This window comes from Rana temporaria, chromosome 10, assembly GCF_905171775.1.
Source record: "Rana temporaria chromosome 10, aRanTem1.1, whole genome shotgun sequence".
NCBI classification, from domain to species: domain Eukaryota; kingdom Metazoa; phylum Chordata; class Amphibia; order Anura; family Ranidae; genus Rana; species Rana temporaria.
The window spans coordinates 2,614,384-2,628,479 of NC_053498.1; the positions used below are offsets into that span (position 1 = coordinate 2,614,384).

Sequence of the window (14,096 nt, forward strand, 5' to 3'; positions counted from 1 at the left end):
CAGGGTGCTGGAAGTGAGGATTGCTGGGAGTGAGGATTGCTGGGAGCAGGGTGCTGGAAGTGAGGATTGCTGGGAGCAGGAATGGCAGGGTGCTGGAAGTGAGGATTGCTGGGAGCAGGAATGGCAGGGTGCTGGGAGTGAGGATTGCTGGGAGCAGGAATGGCAGGATGCTGGAAGTGAGGATTGCTGGGAGCAGGAATGGCAGATGGCTGGAAGTGAGGATTGCTGGGAGCAGGAATGGCAGGGTGCTGGAAGTGAGGATTGCTGGGAGTGAGGATTGCTGGGAGCAGGGTGCTGGAAGTGAGGATTGCTGGGAGCAGGAATGGCAGGATGCTGGAAGTGAGGATTGCTGGGAGCAGGAATGGCAGATGGCTGGAAGTGAGGATTGCTGGGAGCAGGAATGGCAGGGTGCTGGAAGTGAGGATTGCTGGGAGTGAGGATTGCTGGGAGCAGGGTGCTGGAAGTGAGGATTGCTGGGAGCAGGAATGGCAGGGTGCTGGAAGTGAGGATTGCTGGGAGCAGGAATGGCAGGGTGCTGGGAGTGAGGATTGCTGGGAGCAGGAATGGCAGGATGCTGGAAGTGAGGAGATCAATTGAGCAATTACTTGTGCAATTGAGTTGCACAAGTACATTGACAGCCACAGACAAGGGTGCTCTGCCCCTTTAATTAGATCCCCCCCCCCCTTCACTATGACAGAACTCTGCCATCCACAATATGGCGCCTTCTGCGCCCAGCCCCGCCCACCCCGTCCTGCTGGACTTAGAGAGCGTACATCCCCGCGCCAACCAGAAGATGGCGAGATGGAGCTGAGACCAGACGCGCGCTACCAGGGAACGCTGTGCGTGCGCGCCCCCTCCACCGGCTCTGGCCCTTCCTCTACTGTCGCCGCTCAGGATACCGATAAGGATGGCGGCTCGGTGAGGAAACGGAACCGGCCCGACCCAGGTGAGGCCCGGGCTGTGTCCCCATTTGTCACCGGTCCTATATACACCCCTCTATATACCTCTAATGTCTCTATATACACCCAGACCCCCCTATATACCTCTAATGTCTCTATATACACCCAGACCCCTCTATATACCTCTAATGTCTCTATATACCCCCAGACCCCCCTATATACCTCTAATGTCTCTATATACACCCAGACCCCCCTATATACCTCTGTCTCTATATACACCCAGACCCCCCTATATACACCCAGACCCCTCTATATACCTCTAATGTCTCTATATACCCCCAGACCCCCCTATATACCTCTAATGTCTCTATATACACCCAGACCCCCCTATATACACCCAGACCCCCTATATACCCCTAATGTCCCTATATACACCTAGACCCCCTATATACACCCAGACCCCTCTATATACACCCAGACCCCCTATATTCCTCAAATGTCCCTATATACACCCAGACCCCTCTATATACACCCAGACCCCACTATATCAAATGTCCCTATATACACCCAGACCCCCCTATATTCCTCAAATGTCCCTATATACACCCAGACCCCACTATATACCTCCAATGTCCCTATATACCCCCGGACCCCCTATATACCCCTAATGTCCCTATATACACCCAGGCCCCCTATATACCGCGAATGTCTCTATATACACCCAGACCCCCCTATATACCTCTAATGTCCCTATATACACCCAGACCCCCCTATATACCTCTAATGTCCCTATATACACCCAGACCCCCCTATATACCTCTAATGTCCCTATATACACCCAGACCCCCCTATATACCTCTAATGTCCCTATATACACCCAGACCCCCCTATATACCTCTGTCTCTATATACACCCAGACCCCCCTATATACCTCTGTCTCTATATTCACCCAGACCCCCCTATATACCTCTGTCTCTATATACACCCAGACCCCCCTATATACCTCTAATGTCCCTATATACACCCAGACCCCCCTATATACACCCAGACCCCCTATATACCTCTAATGTCCCTATATACACCCAGTCCCCCCTATATACACCCAGACCCCCCTATATACACCCAGACCCCCTATATACCTCCAATGTCCCTATATACACCCAGACCCCCCTATATACCTCTAATGTCCCTATATACACCCAGACCCCCCTATATACACCCAGACCCCCCTATATACCTCTAATGTCCCTATATTCACCCAGTCCCCCCTATATACACCCAGACCCCCCTATATACACCCAGACCCCCTATATACCTCCAATGTCCCTATATACACCCAGACCCCCCTATATACCTCCAATGTCCCTATATACACCCAGACCCCCCTATATACCTCTAATGTCTCTATATACCCCCAGACCCCCCTATATACACCCAGACCCCCTATATACCCCTAATGTCTCTATATACACCCAGACCCCCCTATATACACCCAGACCCCCTATATACCCCTAATGTCCCTATATACACCTAGACCCCCTATATACACCCAGACCCCTCTATATACACCCAGACCCCCTATATTCCTCAAATGTCCCTATATACACCCAGACCCCTCTATATACACCCAGACCCCACTATATCAAATGTCCCTATATACACCCAGACCCCTCTATATACACCCAGACCCCACTATATCAAATGTCCCTATATACACCCAGACCCCCCTATATACACCCAGACCCCCTATATTCCTCAAATGTCCCTATATACACCCAGACCCCCCTATATACACCCAGACCCCCTATATACCCCTAATGTCCCTATATACACCCAGACCCCACTATATACCTCCAATGTCCCTATATACCCCCGGACCCCCTATATACCCCTAATGTCCCTATATACACCCAGGCCCCCTATATACCGCGAATGTCTCTATATACACCCAGACCCCCCTATATACCTCTAATGTCCCTATATACACCCAGACCCCCCTATATACCTCTAATGTCCCTATATACACCCAGACCCCCCTATATACCTCTAATGTCCCTATATACACCCAGACCCCCCTATATACCTCTAATGTCCCTATATACACCCAGACCCCCCTATATACCTCTAATGTCCCTATATACACCCAGACCCCCCTATATACCTCTGTCTCTATATTCACCCAGACCCCCCTATATACCTCTGTCTCTATATACACCCAGACCCCCTATATACCCCCCGATATCTCTATATACCCCAGACCCCCTATATACACCCCGATATCTCTATATACACCCCGATATCTCTATATACACCCCGATATATCTATATACACCCCGATATCTCTATATACCCCAGACCCCCCTATATACACCCCGATATCTCTATATACCCCAGACCCCCCTATATACACCCCAATATCTCTATATACACCCCAATATCTCTATATACCCCAGACCCCCTATATACCCCCCGATATCTCTATATACCCCCGATATCTCTACCCCCCAGACCCCCTATATATACCCCGATATCTCTATATACCCCCGATATCTCTACCCCCCAGACCCCCTATATATACCCCGATATCTCTATATACCCCCGATATCTCTACCCCCCAGACCCCCTATATACACCCCAATGTCTGACATGTACAGATCCCCAGAAGTTTCTTTCCTGAGGTGTCACACCCCCCCCCCCCCGGGTGGGAGTAATCCTTAGTGGGGGGTCTGCACTGTTATTAGGATCGGTGATAATTACCGTCTTCTGTGCCGCGGCCTCTTCACATCCCTGTGCCGATGATCAATTACTCCCCCCCCTCCCCCCCCACAATACGGCTGTGTGTGTCACCAAAATTACACCCTGCCATGTGTGCCGCCAACTCATCTCTGATCTCTCCACCCTCACCAACCCACTGAGGGGACATTAGAGTGTAAGCTCCTCTGTACAGAGACGTGATGTGGGGGGGGGGGGACATTAGAGTGTAAGCTCCTCTGTACAGAGACTGATGTGATGTGGGGGGGAGGGGACATTAGAGTGTAAGCTCCTCTGTACAGAGACTGATGTGATGTGGGGGGGAGGGGACATTAGAGTGTAAGCTCCTCTGTACAGAGACTGATGTGATGTGTGGGGGAGGGGACATTAGAGTGTAAGCTCCTCTGTACAGAGACTGATGTGACTGTGGGGGGGAGGGGACATTAGAGTGTAAGCTCCTCTGTACAGAGACTGATGTGACTGTGGGGGGAGGGGACATTAGAGTGTAAGCTCCTCTGTACAGAGACTGATGTGATGTGGGGGGGAGGGGACATTAGAGTGTAAGCTCCTCTGTACAGAGACTGATGTGATGTGGGGGGAGGGGACATTAGAGTGTAAGCTCCTCTGTACAGAGACTGATGTGATGTGGGGGGGAGGGGGACATTAGAGTGTAAGCTCCTCTGTACAGAGACTGATGTGATGTGGGGGGGGGACATTAGAGTGTAAGCTCCTCTGTACAGAGACTGATGTGACTGTGGGGGGAGGGGACATTAGAGTGTAAGCTCCTCTGTACAGAGACTGATGTGATGTGGGGGGGAGGGGACATTAGAGTGTAAGCTCCTCTGTACAGAGACTGATGTGACTGTGGGGGGGGGGGAGGGGACATTAGAGTGTAAGCTCCTCTGTACAGAGACTGATGTGATGTGTGGGGGGGGGGACATTAGAGTGTAAGCTCCTCTGTACAGAGACTGATGTGACTGTGGGGGGAGGGGACATTAGAGTGTAAGCTCCTCTGTACAGAGACTGATGTGATGTGAGGGGGAGGGGACATTAGAGTGTAAGCTCCTCTGTACAGAGACTGATGTGATGTGGGGGGGGGGAGGGGACATTAGAGTGTAAGCTCCTCTGTACAGAGAGTGATGTGGGGGGAAGGGACATTAGAGTGTCAGCTCCTCTGTACAGAGACTGATGTGACTGTGGGGGGAAGGGACATTAGAGTGTAAGCTCCTCTGTACAGAGACTGATGTGATGTGGGGGGGGAGGGGACATTAGAGTGTAAGCTCCTCTGTACAGAGACTGATGTGACTGTGGGGGGGAGGGGACATTAGAGTGTAAGCTCCTCTGTACAGAGACTGATGTGATGTGGGGGGAGGGGACATTAGAGTGTAAGCTCCTCTGTACAGAGAGTGATGTGATGTGGGGGGGAGGGGACATTAGAGTGTAAGCTCCTCTGTACAGAGACTGATGTGACTGTGGGGGGAGGGGACATTAGAGTGTAAGCTCCTCTGTACAGAGACTGATGTGATGTGGGGGGGGGAGGGGACATTAGAGTGTAAGCTCCTCTGTACAGAGACTGATGTGATGTGGGGGGGGGGGGGACATTAGAGTGTAAGCTCCTCTGTACAGAGACTGATGTGACTGTGGGGGGGAGGGGACATTAGAGTGTAAGCTCCTCTGTACAGAGACTGATGTGATGGGGGGGAAGGGACATTAGAGTGTAAGCTCCTCTGTACAGAGACTGATGTGATGTGGGGGGGGGACATTAGAGTGTAAGCTCCTCTGTACAGAGACTGATGTGGGGGGAGGGGACATTAGAGTGTAAGCTCCTCTGTACAGAGACTGATGTGATATGGGGGGGAGGGGACATTAGAGTGTAAGCTCCTCTGTACAGAGACTGATGTGATGTGGGGGGGAGGGGACATTAGAGTGTAAGCTCCTCTGTACAGAGACTGATGTGACTGTGTGGGGGAGGGGACATTAGAGTGTAAGCTCCTCTGTATAGAGACTGATGTGATGTGGGGGGGGAGGGGACATTAGAGTGTAAGCTCCTCTGTACAGAGACTGATGTGACTGTGGGGGGGAGGGGACATTAGAGTGTAAGCTCCTCTGTACAGAGACTGATGTGATGTGTGGGGGGGAGGGGACATTAGAGTGTAAGCTCCTCTGTACAGAGACTGATGTGATGTGGGGGGGGGGGACATTAGAGTGTAAGCTCCTCTGTACAGAGACTGATGTGATGTGGGGGGGAGGGGACATTAGAGTGTAAGCTCCTCTGTACAGAGACTGATGTGATGTGGGGGGGAGGGGACATTAGAGTGTAAGCTCCTCTGTACAGAGACTGATGTGATGTGGGGGGGGAGGGGACATTAGAGTGTAAGCTCCTCTGTACAGAGACTGATGTGATGTGGGGGGGAGGGGACATTAGAGTGTAAGCTCCTCTGTACAGAGAGTGATGTGGGGGGAGGGGACATTAGAGTGTAAGCTCCTCTGTACAGAGACTGATGTGACTGTGGGGGGGGGAGGGGACATTAGAGTGTAAGCTCCTCTGTACAGAGACTGATGTGATGTGGGGGGGAGGGGACATTAGAGTGTAAGCTCCTCTGTACAGAGACTGATGTGATGTGGGGGGGAGGGGACATTAGAGTGTAAGCTCCTCTGTACAGAGACTGATGTGATGTGGGGGGAGGGGACATTAGAGTGTAAGCTCCTCTGTACAGAGACTGATGTGACTGTGGGGGGGAGGGGACATTAGAGTGTAAGCTCCTCTGTACAGAGACTGATGTGACTGTGGGGTGGGGGACATTAGAGTGTAAGCTCCTCTGTACAGAGACTGATGTGATGTGGGGGGAGGGGACATTAGAGTGTAAGCTCCTCTGTACAGAGACTGATGTGTGGGGGGAGGGGACATTAGAGTGTAAGCTCCTCTGTACAGAGACTGATGTGACTGTGGGGTGGGGGACATTAGAGTGTAAGCTCCTCTGTACAGAGACTGATGTGACTGTGGGGGGGAGGGGACATTAGAGTGTAAGCTCCTCTGTACAGAGACTGATGTGATGTGGGGGAGGGGACATTAGAGTGTAAGCTCCTCTGTACAGAGACTGATGTGATGTGGGGGGGAGGGGACATTAGAGTGTAAGCTCCTCTGTACAGAGACTGATGTGATGTGGGGGAGGGGATATTAGAGTGTAAGCTCCTCTGTACAGAGACTGATGTGATGTGGGGGGGAGGGGACATTAGAGTGTAAGCTCCTCTGTACAGAGACTGATGTGATGTGGGGGGAGGGGACATTAGAGTGTAAGCTCCTCTGTACAGAGACTGATGTGATGTGGGGGGGGAGGGGACATTAGAGTGTAAGCTCCTCTGTACAGAGACTGATGTGATGTGGGGGGGAGGGGGACATTAGAGTGTAAGCTCCTCTGTACAGAGACTGATGTGATGTGGGGGGGGGAGGGGACATTAGAGTGTAAGCTCCTCTGTACAGAGACTGATGTGACTGTGGGGGGGAGGGGACATTAGAGTGTAAGCTCCTCTGTACAGAGACTGATGTGATGTGGGGGGGGAGGGGACATTAGAGTGTAAGCTCCTCTGTACAGAGACTGATGTGATGTGGGGGAGGGGACATTAGAGTGTAAGCTCCTCTGTACAGAGACTGATGTGACTGTGGGGGGGGGAGGGGACATTAGAGTGTAAGCTCCTCTGTACAGAGACTGATGTGATGTGGGGGGGGGGGGGGAGGGGACATTAGAGTGTAAGCTCCTCTGTACAGAGACGGATGTGACTGTGGGGGGAGGGGACATTAGAGTGTAAGCTCCTCTGTATAGAGACTGATGTGATGTGTGGGGGGAGGGGACATTAGAGTGTAAGCTCCTCTGTACAGAGACTGATGTGACTGTGGGGGAGGGGACATTAGAGTGTAAGCTCCTCTGTACAGAGACTGATGTGATGTGGGGGGAGGGGACATTAGAGTGTAAGCTCCTCTGTACAGAGACTGATGTGACTGTGGGGGGGAGGGGACATTAGAGTGTAAGCTCCTCTGTACAGAGACTGATGTGATGTGGGGGGAGGGGACATTAGAGTGTAAGCTCCTCTGTACAGAGACTGATGTGATGTGGGGGGGGGACATTAGAGTGTAAGCTCCTCTGTACAGAGACTGATGTGGGGGGAGGGGACATTAGAGTGTAAGCTCCTCTGTACAGAGACTGATGTGATGTGGGGGGGAGGGGACATTAGAGTGTAAGCTCCTCTGTATAGAGACTGATGTGATGTGTGGGGGAGGGGACATTAGAGTGTAAGCTCCTCTGTACAGAGACTGATGTGACTGTGTGGGGGGGAGGGGACATTAGAGTGTAAGCTCCTCTGTACAGAGACTGATGTGACTGTGGGGGGAGGGGACATTAGAGTGTAAGCTCCTCTGTACAGAGACTGATGTGACTGTGGGGGGGGGGAGGGGACATTAGAGTGTAAGCTCCTCTGTACAGAGACTGATGTGATGTGTGGGGGGAGGGGACATTAGAGTGTAAGCTCCTCTGTACAGAGACTGATGTGACTGTGGGGGGAGGGGACATTAGAGTGTAAGCTCCTCTGTACAGAGACTGATGTGATGTGGGGGGGGAGGGGACATTAGAGTGTAAGCTCCTCTGTACAGAGACTGATGTGATGTGGGGGGGGGGGGACATTAGAGTGTAAGCTCCTCTGTACAGAGACTGATGTGATGTGGGGGGGAGGGGACATTAGAGTGTAAGCTCCTCTGTACAGAGACTGATGTGATGTGGGGGGGAGGGGACATTAGAGTGTAAGCTCCTCTGTACAGAGACTGATGTGACTGTGGGGGGAGGGGACATTAGAGTGTAAGCTCCTCTGTACAGAGACTGATGTGATGTGGGGGGGGAGGGGACATTAGAGTGTAAGCTCCTCTGTACAGAGACTGATGTGATGTGGGGGGGAGGGGGACATTAGAGTGTAAGCTCCTCTGTACAGAGACTGATGTGATGTGGGGGGGGGAGGGGACATTAGAGTGTAAGCTCCTCTGTACAGAGACTGATGTGACTGTGGGGGGAGGGGACATTAGAGTGTAAGCTCCTCTGTACAGAGACTGATGTGACTGTGGGGGGGAGGGGACATTAGAGTGTAAGCTCCTCTGTACAGAGACTGATGTGATGTGGGGGGGAGGGGACATTAGAGTGTAAGCTCCTCTGTACAGAGACTGATGTGGGGGGGAGGGGACATTAGAGTGTAAGCTCCTCTGTACAGAGACTGATGTGATGTGGGGGGGGAGGGGACATTAGAGTGTAAGCTCCTCTGTACAGAGACTGATGTGATGTGGGGGGAAGGGGACATTAGAGTGTAAGCTCCTCTGTACAGAGACTGATGTGATGTGGGGGGGAGGGGACATTAGAGTGTAAGCTCCTCTGTACAGAGACTGATGTGATGTGGGGGGGGAGGGGACATTAGAGTGTAAGCTCCTCTGTACAGAGACTGATGTGATGTGGGGGAGGGGACATTAGAGTGTAAGCTCCTCTGTACAGAGACTGATGTGACTGTGGGGGGGGGAGGGGACATTAGAGTGTAAGCTCCTCTGTACAGAGACTGATGTGATGTGGGGGGGGGGGAGGGGACATTAGAGTGTAAGCTCCTCTGTACAGAGACGGATGTGACTGTGGGGGGGAGGGGACATTAGAGTGTAAGCTCCTCTGTATAGAGACTGATGTGATGTGTGGGGGGAGGGGACATTAGAGTGTAAGCTCCTCTGTACAGAGACTGATGTGATGTGGGGGGGAGGGGATATTAGAGTGTAAGCTCCTCTGTACAGAGACTGATGTGACTGTGGGGGAGGGGACATTAGAGTGTAAGCTCCTCTGTACAGAGACTGATGTGACTGTGGGGGGGAGGGGACATTAGAGTGTAAGCTCCTCTGTACAGAGACTGATGTGATGGGGGGGAAGGGACATTAGAGTGTAAGCTCCTCTGTACAGAGACTGATGTGACTGTGGGGGGGGGGGACATTAGAGTGTAAGCTCCTCTGTACAGAGACTGATGTGATGTGTGGGGGGGAGGGGACATTAGAGTGTAAGCTCCTCTGTACAGAGACTGATGTGACTGTGGGGGGAGGGGACATTAGAGTGTAAGCTCCTCTGTACAGAGACTGATGTGACTGTGGGGGGAGGGGACATTAGAGTGTAAGCTCCTCTGTACAGAGACTGATGTGAGGGGGAGGGGACATTAGAGTGTAAGCTCCTCTGTACAGAGACTGATGTGACTGTGGGGGGAGGGGACATTAGAGTGTAAGCTCCTCTGTGCAGAGACTGATGTGACTGTGGGGGGGAGGGGACATTAGAGTGTAAGCTCCTCTGTACAGAGACGTGATGTGGGGGGGAGGGGACATTAGAGTGTAAGCTCCTCTGTACAGAGACTGATGTGACTGTGGGGGGAGGGGACATTAGAGTGTAAGCTCCTCTGTACAGAGACTGATGTGATGTGGGGGGGAGGGGACATTAGAGTGTAAGCTCCTCTGTACAGAGACTGATGTGATGTGTGGGGGGGGAGGGGACATTAGAGTGTAAGCTCCTCTGTACAGAGACTGATGTGATGTGGGGGGGAGGGGACATTAGAGTGTAAGCTCCTCTGTACAGAGACTGATGTGATGTGTGAGGGGGAGGGGACATTAGAGTGTAAGCTCCTCTGTACAGAGACTGATGTGACTGTGGGGGAGGGGACATTAGAGTGTAAGCTCCTCTGTACAGAGACTGATGTGATGTGGGGGGAGGGGACATTAGAGTGTAAGCTCCTCTGTACAGAGACTGATGTGACTGTGGGGGGAGGGGACATTAGAGTGTAAGCTCCTCTGTACAGAGACTGATGTGATGTGGGGGGAGGGGACATTAGAGTGTAAGCTCCTCTGTACAGAGACTGATGTGACTGTGGGGGGGAGGGGACATTAGAGTGTAAGCTCCTCTGTACAGAGACTGATGTGATGTGGGGGGGGAGGGGACATTAGAGTGTAAGCTCCTCTGTACAGAGACTGATGTGACTGTGGGGGGGAGGGGACATTAGAGTGTAAGCTCCTCTGTACAGAGACTGATGTGATATGGGGGGGAGGGGACATTAGAGTGTAAGCTCCTCTGTACAGAGACTGATGTGACTGTGGGGGGGAGGGGACATTAGAGTGTAAGCTCCTCTGTACAGAGACTGATGTGATGTGTGGGGGGGAGGGGACATTAGAGTGTAAGCTCCTCTGTACAGAGACTGATGTGATGTGGGGGGGGGGGGACATTAGAGTGTAAGCTCCTCTGTACAGGGACTGATGTGACTGTGGGGGGAGGGGACATTAGAGTGTAAGCTCCTCTGTACAGAGACTGATGTGACTGTGGGGGGGAGGGGACATTAGAGTGTAAGCTCCTCTGTACAGAGACTGATGTGATGTGGGGGGGAGGGGACATTAGAGTGTAAGCTCCTCTGTACAGAGACTGATGTGATGTGGGGGGGAGGGGACATTAGAGTGTAAGCTCCTCTGTACAGGGACTGATGTGACTGTGGGGGGAGGGGACATTAGAGTGTAAGCTCCTCTGTACAGAGACGTGATGTGGGGGGGGGGGGGACATTAGAGTGTAAGCTCCTCTGTACAGAGACTGATGTGATGTGGGGGGGAGGGGACATTAGAGTGTAAGCTCCTCTGTACAGAGACTGATGTGATGTGGGGGGGAGGGGACATTAGAGTGTAAGCTCCTCTGTACAGGGACTGATGTGACTGTGGGGGGAGGGGACATTAGAGTGTAAGCTCCTCTGTACAGAGACGTGATGTGGGGGGGGGGGGACATTAGAGTGTAAGCTCCTCTGTACAGAGACTGATGTGACTGTGGGGGGGAGGGGACATTAGAGTGTAAGCTCCTCTGTACAGAGACTGATGTGATGTGTGGGGGGGAGGGGACATTAGAGTGTAAGCTCCTCTGTACAGAGACTGATGTGATGTGGGGGGGGAGGGGACATTAGAGTGTAAGCTCCTCTGTACAGAGACTGATGTGACTGTGGGGGGGGGGAGGGGACATTAGAGTGTAAGCTCCTCTGTACAGAGACTGATGTGATGTGGGGGGGGAAGGGACATTAGAGTGTAAGCTCCTCTGTACAGAGACTGATGTGATGTGGGGGGGGGGGGGACATTAGAGTGTAAGCTCCTCTGTACAGGGACTGATGTGACTGTGGGGGGAGGGGACATTAGAGTGTAAGCTCCTCTGTACAGAGACTGATGTGACTGTGGGGGGGAGGGGACATTAGAGTGTAAGCTCCTCTGTACAGAGACTGATGTGATGTGGGGGGGAGGGGACATTAGAGTGTAAGCTCCTCTGTACAGAGACTGATGTGATGTGGGGGGGAGGGGACATTAGAGTGTAAGCTCCTCTGTACAGGGACTGATGTGACTGTGGGGGGAGGGGACATTAGAGTGTAGGCTCCTCTGTACAGAGACGTGATGTGGGGGGGGGGGGGACATTAGAGTGTAAGCTCCTCTGTACAGAGACTGATGTGATGTGGGGGGGAGGGGACATTAGAGTGTAAGCTCCTCTGTACAGAGACTGATGTGATGTGGGGGGGAGGGGACATTAGAGTGTAAGCTCCTCTGTACAGGGACTGATGTGACTGTGGGGGGAGGGGACATTAGAGTGTAAGCTCCTCTGTACAGAGACGTGATGTGGGGGGGGGGGGGACATTAGAGTGTAAGCTCCTCTGTACAGAGACTGATGTGACTGTGGGGGGGAGGGGACATTAGAGTGTAAGCTCCTCTGTACAGAGACTGATGTGACTGTGGGGGGGAGGGGACATTAGAGTGTAAGCTCCTCTGTACAGAGACGTGATGTGGGTGGGGAGGAGACATTAGAGTGTAAGCTCCTCTGTACAGAGACTGATGTGACTGTGGGGGGGAGGGGACATTAGAGTGTAAGCTCCTCTGTACAGAGACTGATGTGACTGTGGGGGGGAGGGGACATTAGAGTGTAAGCTCCTCTGTACAGAGACTGATGTGATGTGTGGGGGGAGGGGACATTAGAGTGTAAGCTCCTCTGTACAGGGACTGATGTGACTGTGAGGGGACATTAGAGTGTAAGCTCCTCTGATAGAGGTAGTGATGTTGATCGTTGCTTTAGGTGGCAGAGTAACAGGTAGCATATCACAGGGCATACTGTGCCCACCTAGGAGAACATGAGGGGGGTTGGTGTATAGGGGGGTGTTCTTTCTTTCTCACTATCTCGGCAGGATGTGGTCGGTTTGTGTGAATTGCTCGCTCTTAGGCTGCATTCACACCTAGGCGTATATACGCCTGAAGCGCGACGCCGCAGCCGCCCCTCATACGCTGGAGGGGTGATTTTACATGGTCGGCTATGGAGATGGTTCACATCTCCACGCCGGACGCCTGCCGCCTGAAAAAAAGTCCCGGACCTTTCGGCGTTCGGCATAAGAGATGTGAACCATCGCGGTACAAAACGCCGCTATTTGCCGCCGCAATTCGCGGGACAAAACGCCGCGATTCAGTACGCCGAGGTGTGAATGCAGCCTTAGTCGGTTTCCTCCCACATACTCCCCGCTGAGCGCCGGTTATCACCCCCCCTCTCCTCGCCATTTGTCTGTCTCACCTTCTCATGGCCAAGGGCTGGCATGTCTGGGCAGGTGATGCCGTGCTATTGTTTGTGACTCCCGTGTGCCAGGGCTGGAGGGTGCAATTACTATGTGTGATTGATTGGTGCGGTGATCTGTATTGGCAGAAGTCGGTGGTGGTAACCCTCATCGCGGTGAGGGAAAAGGGGAGGAGCCAGATGAAGATCCTCCGTTGAAGACAACTCAGGTGCAGGCAATGCACTCGGAACAAAGATTGTCTCTGGACAGCCGCACTCCGAACAAGTTGTAGCCTTTATTAAAAAAAGGCCAGTACTACAAGTCACAGCAACATAAAATAAAACCCGACTTGACGCGTTTCGCACTGAAACTAGTGCTTAGTCATAGCTAGCTGCCTTGTGCTGGGGGGGGCGGCGGCAGCTGCTTCCGTGCTTTGTGCGGGGTGGCGCAGCTGCCCGTGGGCTAGTGGCCTGTTGCTTGGGTAGGCGCAAGGTAGCCCGTGAGCCTGCTGCTGGGGGGCGGACGGTAGCCCGTGGGCCTGTTGCTGCTGCTGGGGTGGGCGCGCGTGCGGACGGTAGCTCGTGGGCCTGTTGCTGCTGGGGGGGGCGCGGACAGTAGCCTGTGGGCCTGTTGCTAGGGGAGGAAGGACGATTGCCTGTGGGCCTGTTGCTTGGGGGGGGGCGCGCATTGGTAGCCTGTGGGCCTGTTGCTGCTGGGGGGGGGCGGACGGTAGCCTGTGGGCCTGTTGCTGCTGGGGGGGGGCGGACGGTAGCCTATGGGCCTGTTGCTGCTGGGGGGGGCGGACGGTAGCCTGTGGGCCTGTTGCTGCTGGGGGGGGGCGGACGGTAG

General features: G+C 53.1%; 1 protein-coding gene across 1 annotated transcript in view; it reads left to right on the forward strand.

The window, feature by feature from the left end:
* Positions 1 to 771: 771 nt before the first annotated feature.
* Positions 772 to 14,096, forward strand: part of FBXO42 (F-box protein 42) — a gene marked incomplete in the record, with an annotated part of 18,164 nt that continues 4,839 nt past the window's right edge. Inside the window, 1 exon segment of the mRNA XM_040326765.1 lies at positions 772 to 947. Within this exon segment, the coding sequence (XP_040182699.1) occupies positions 802 to 947 (146 nt within the window).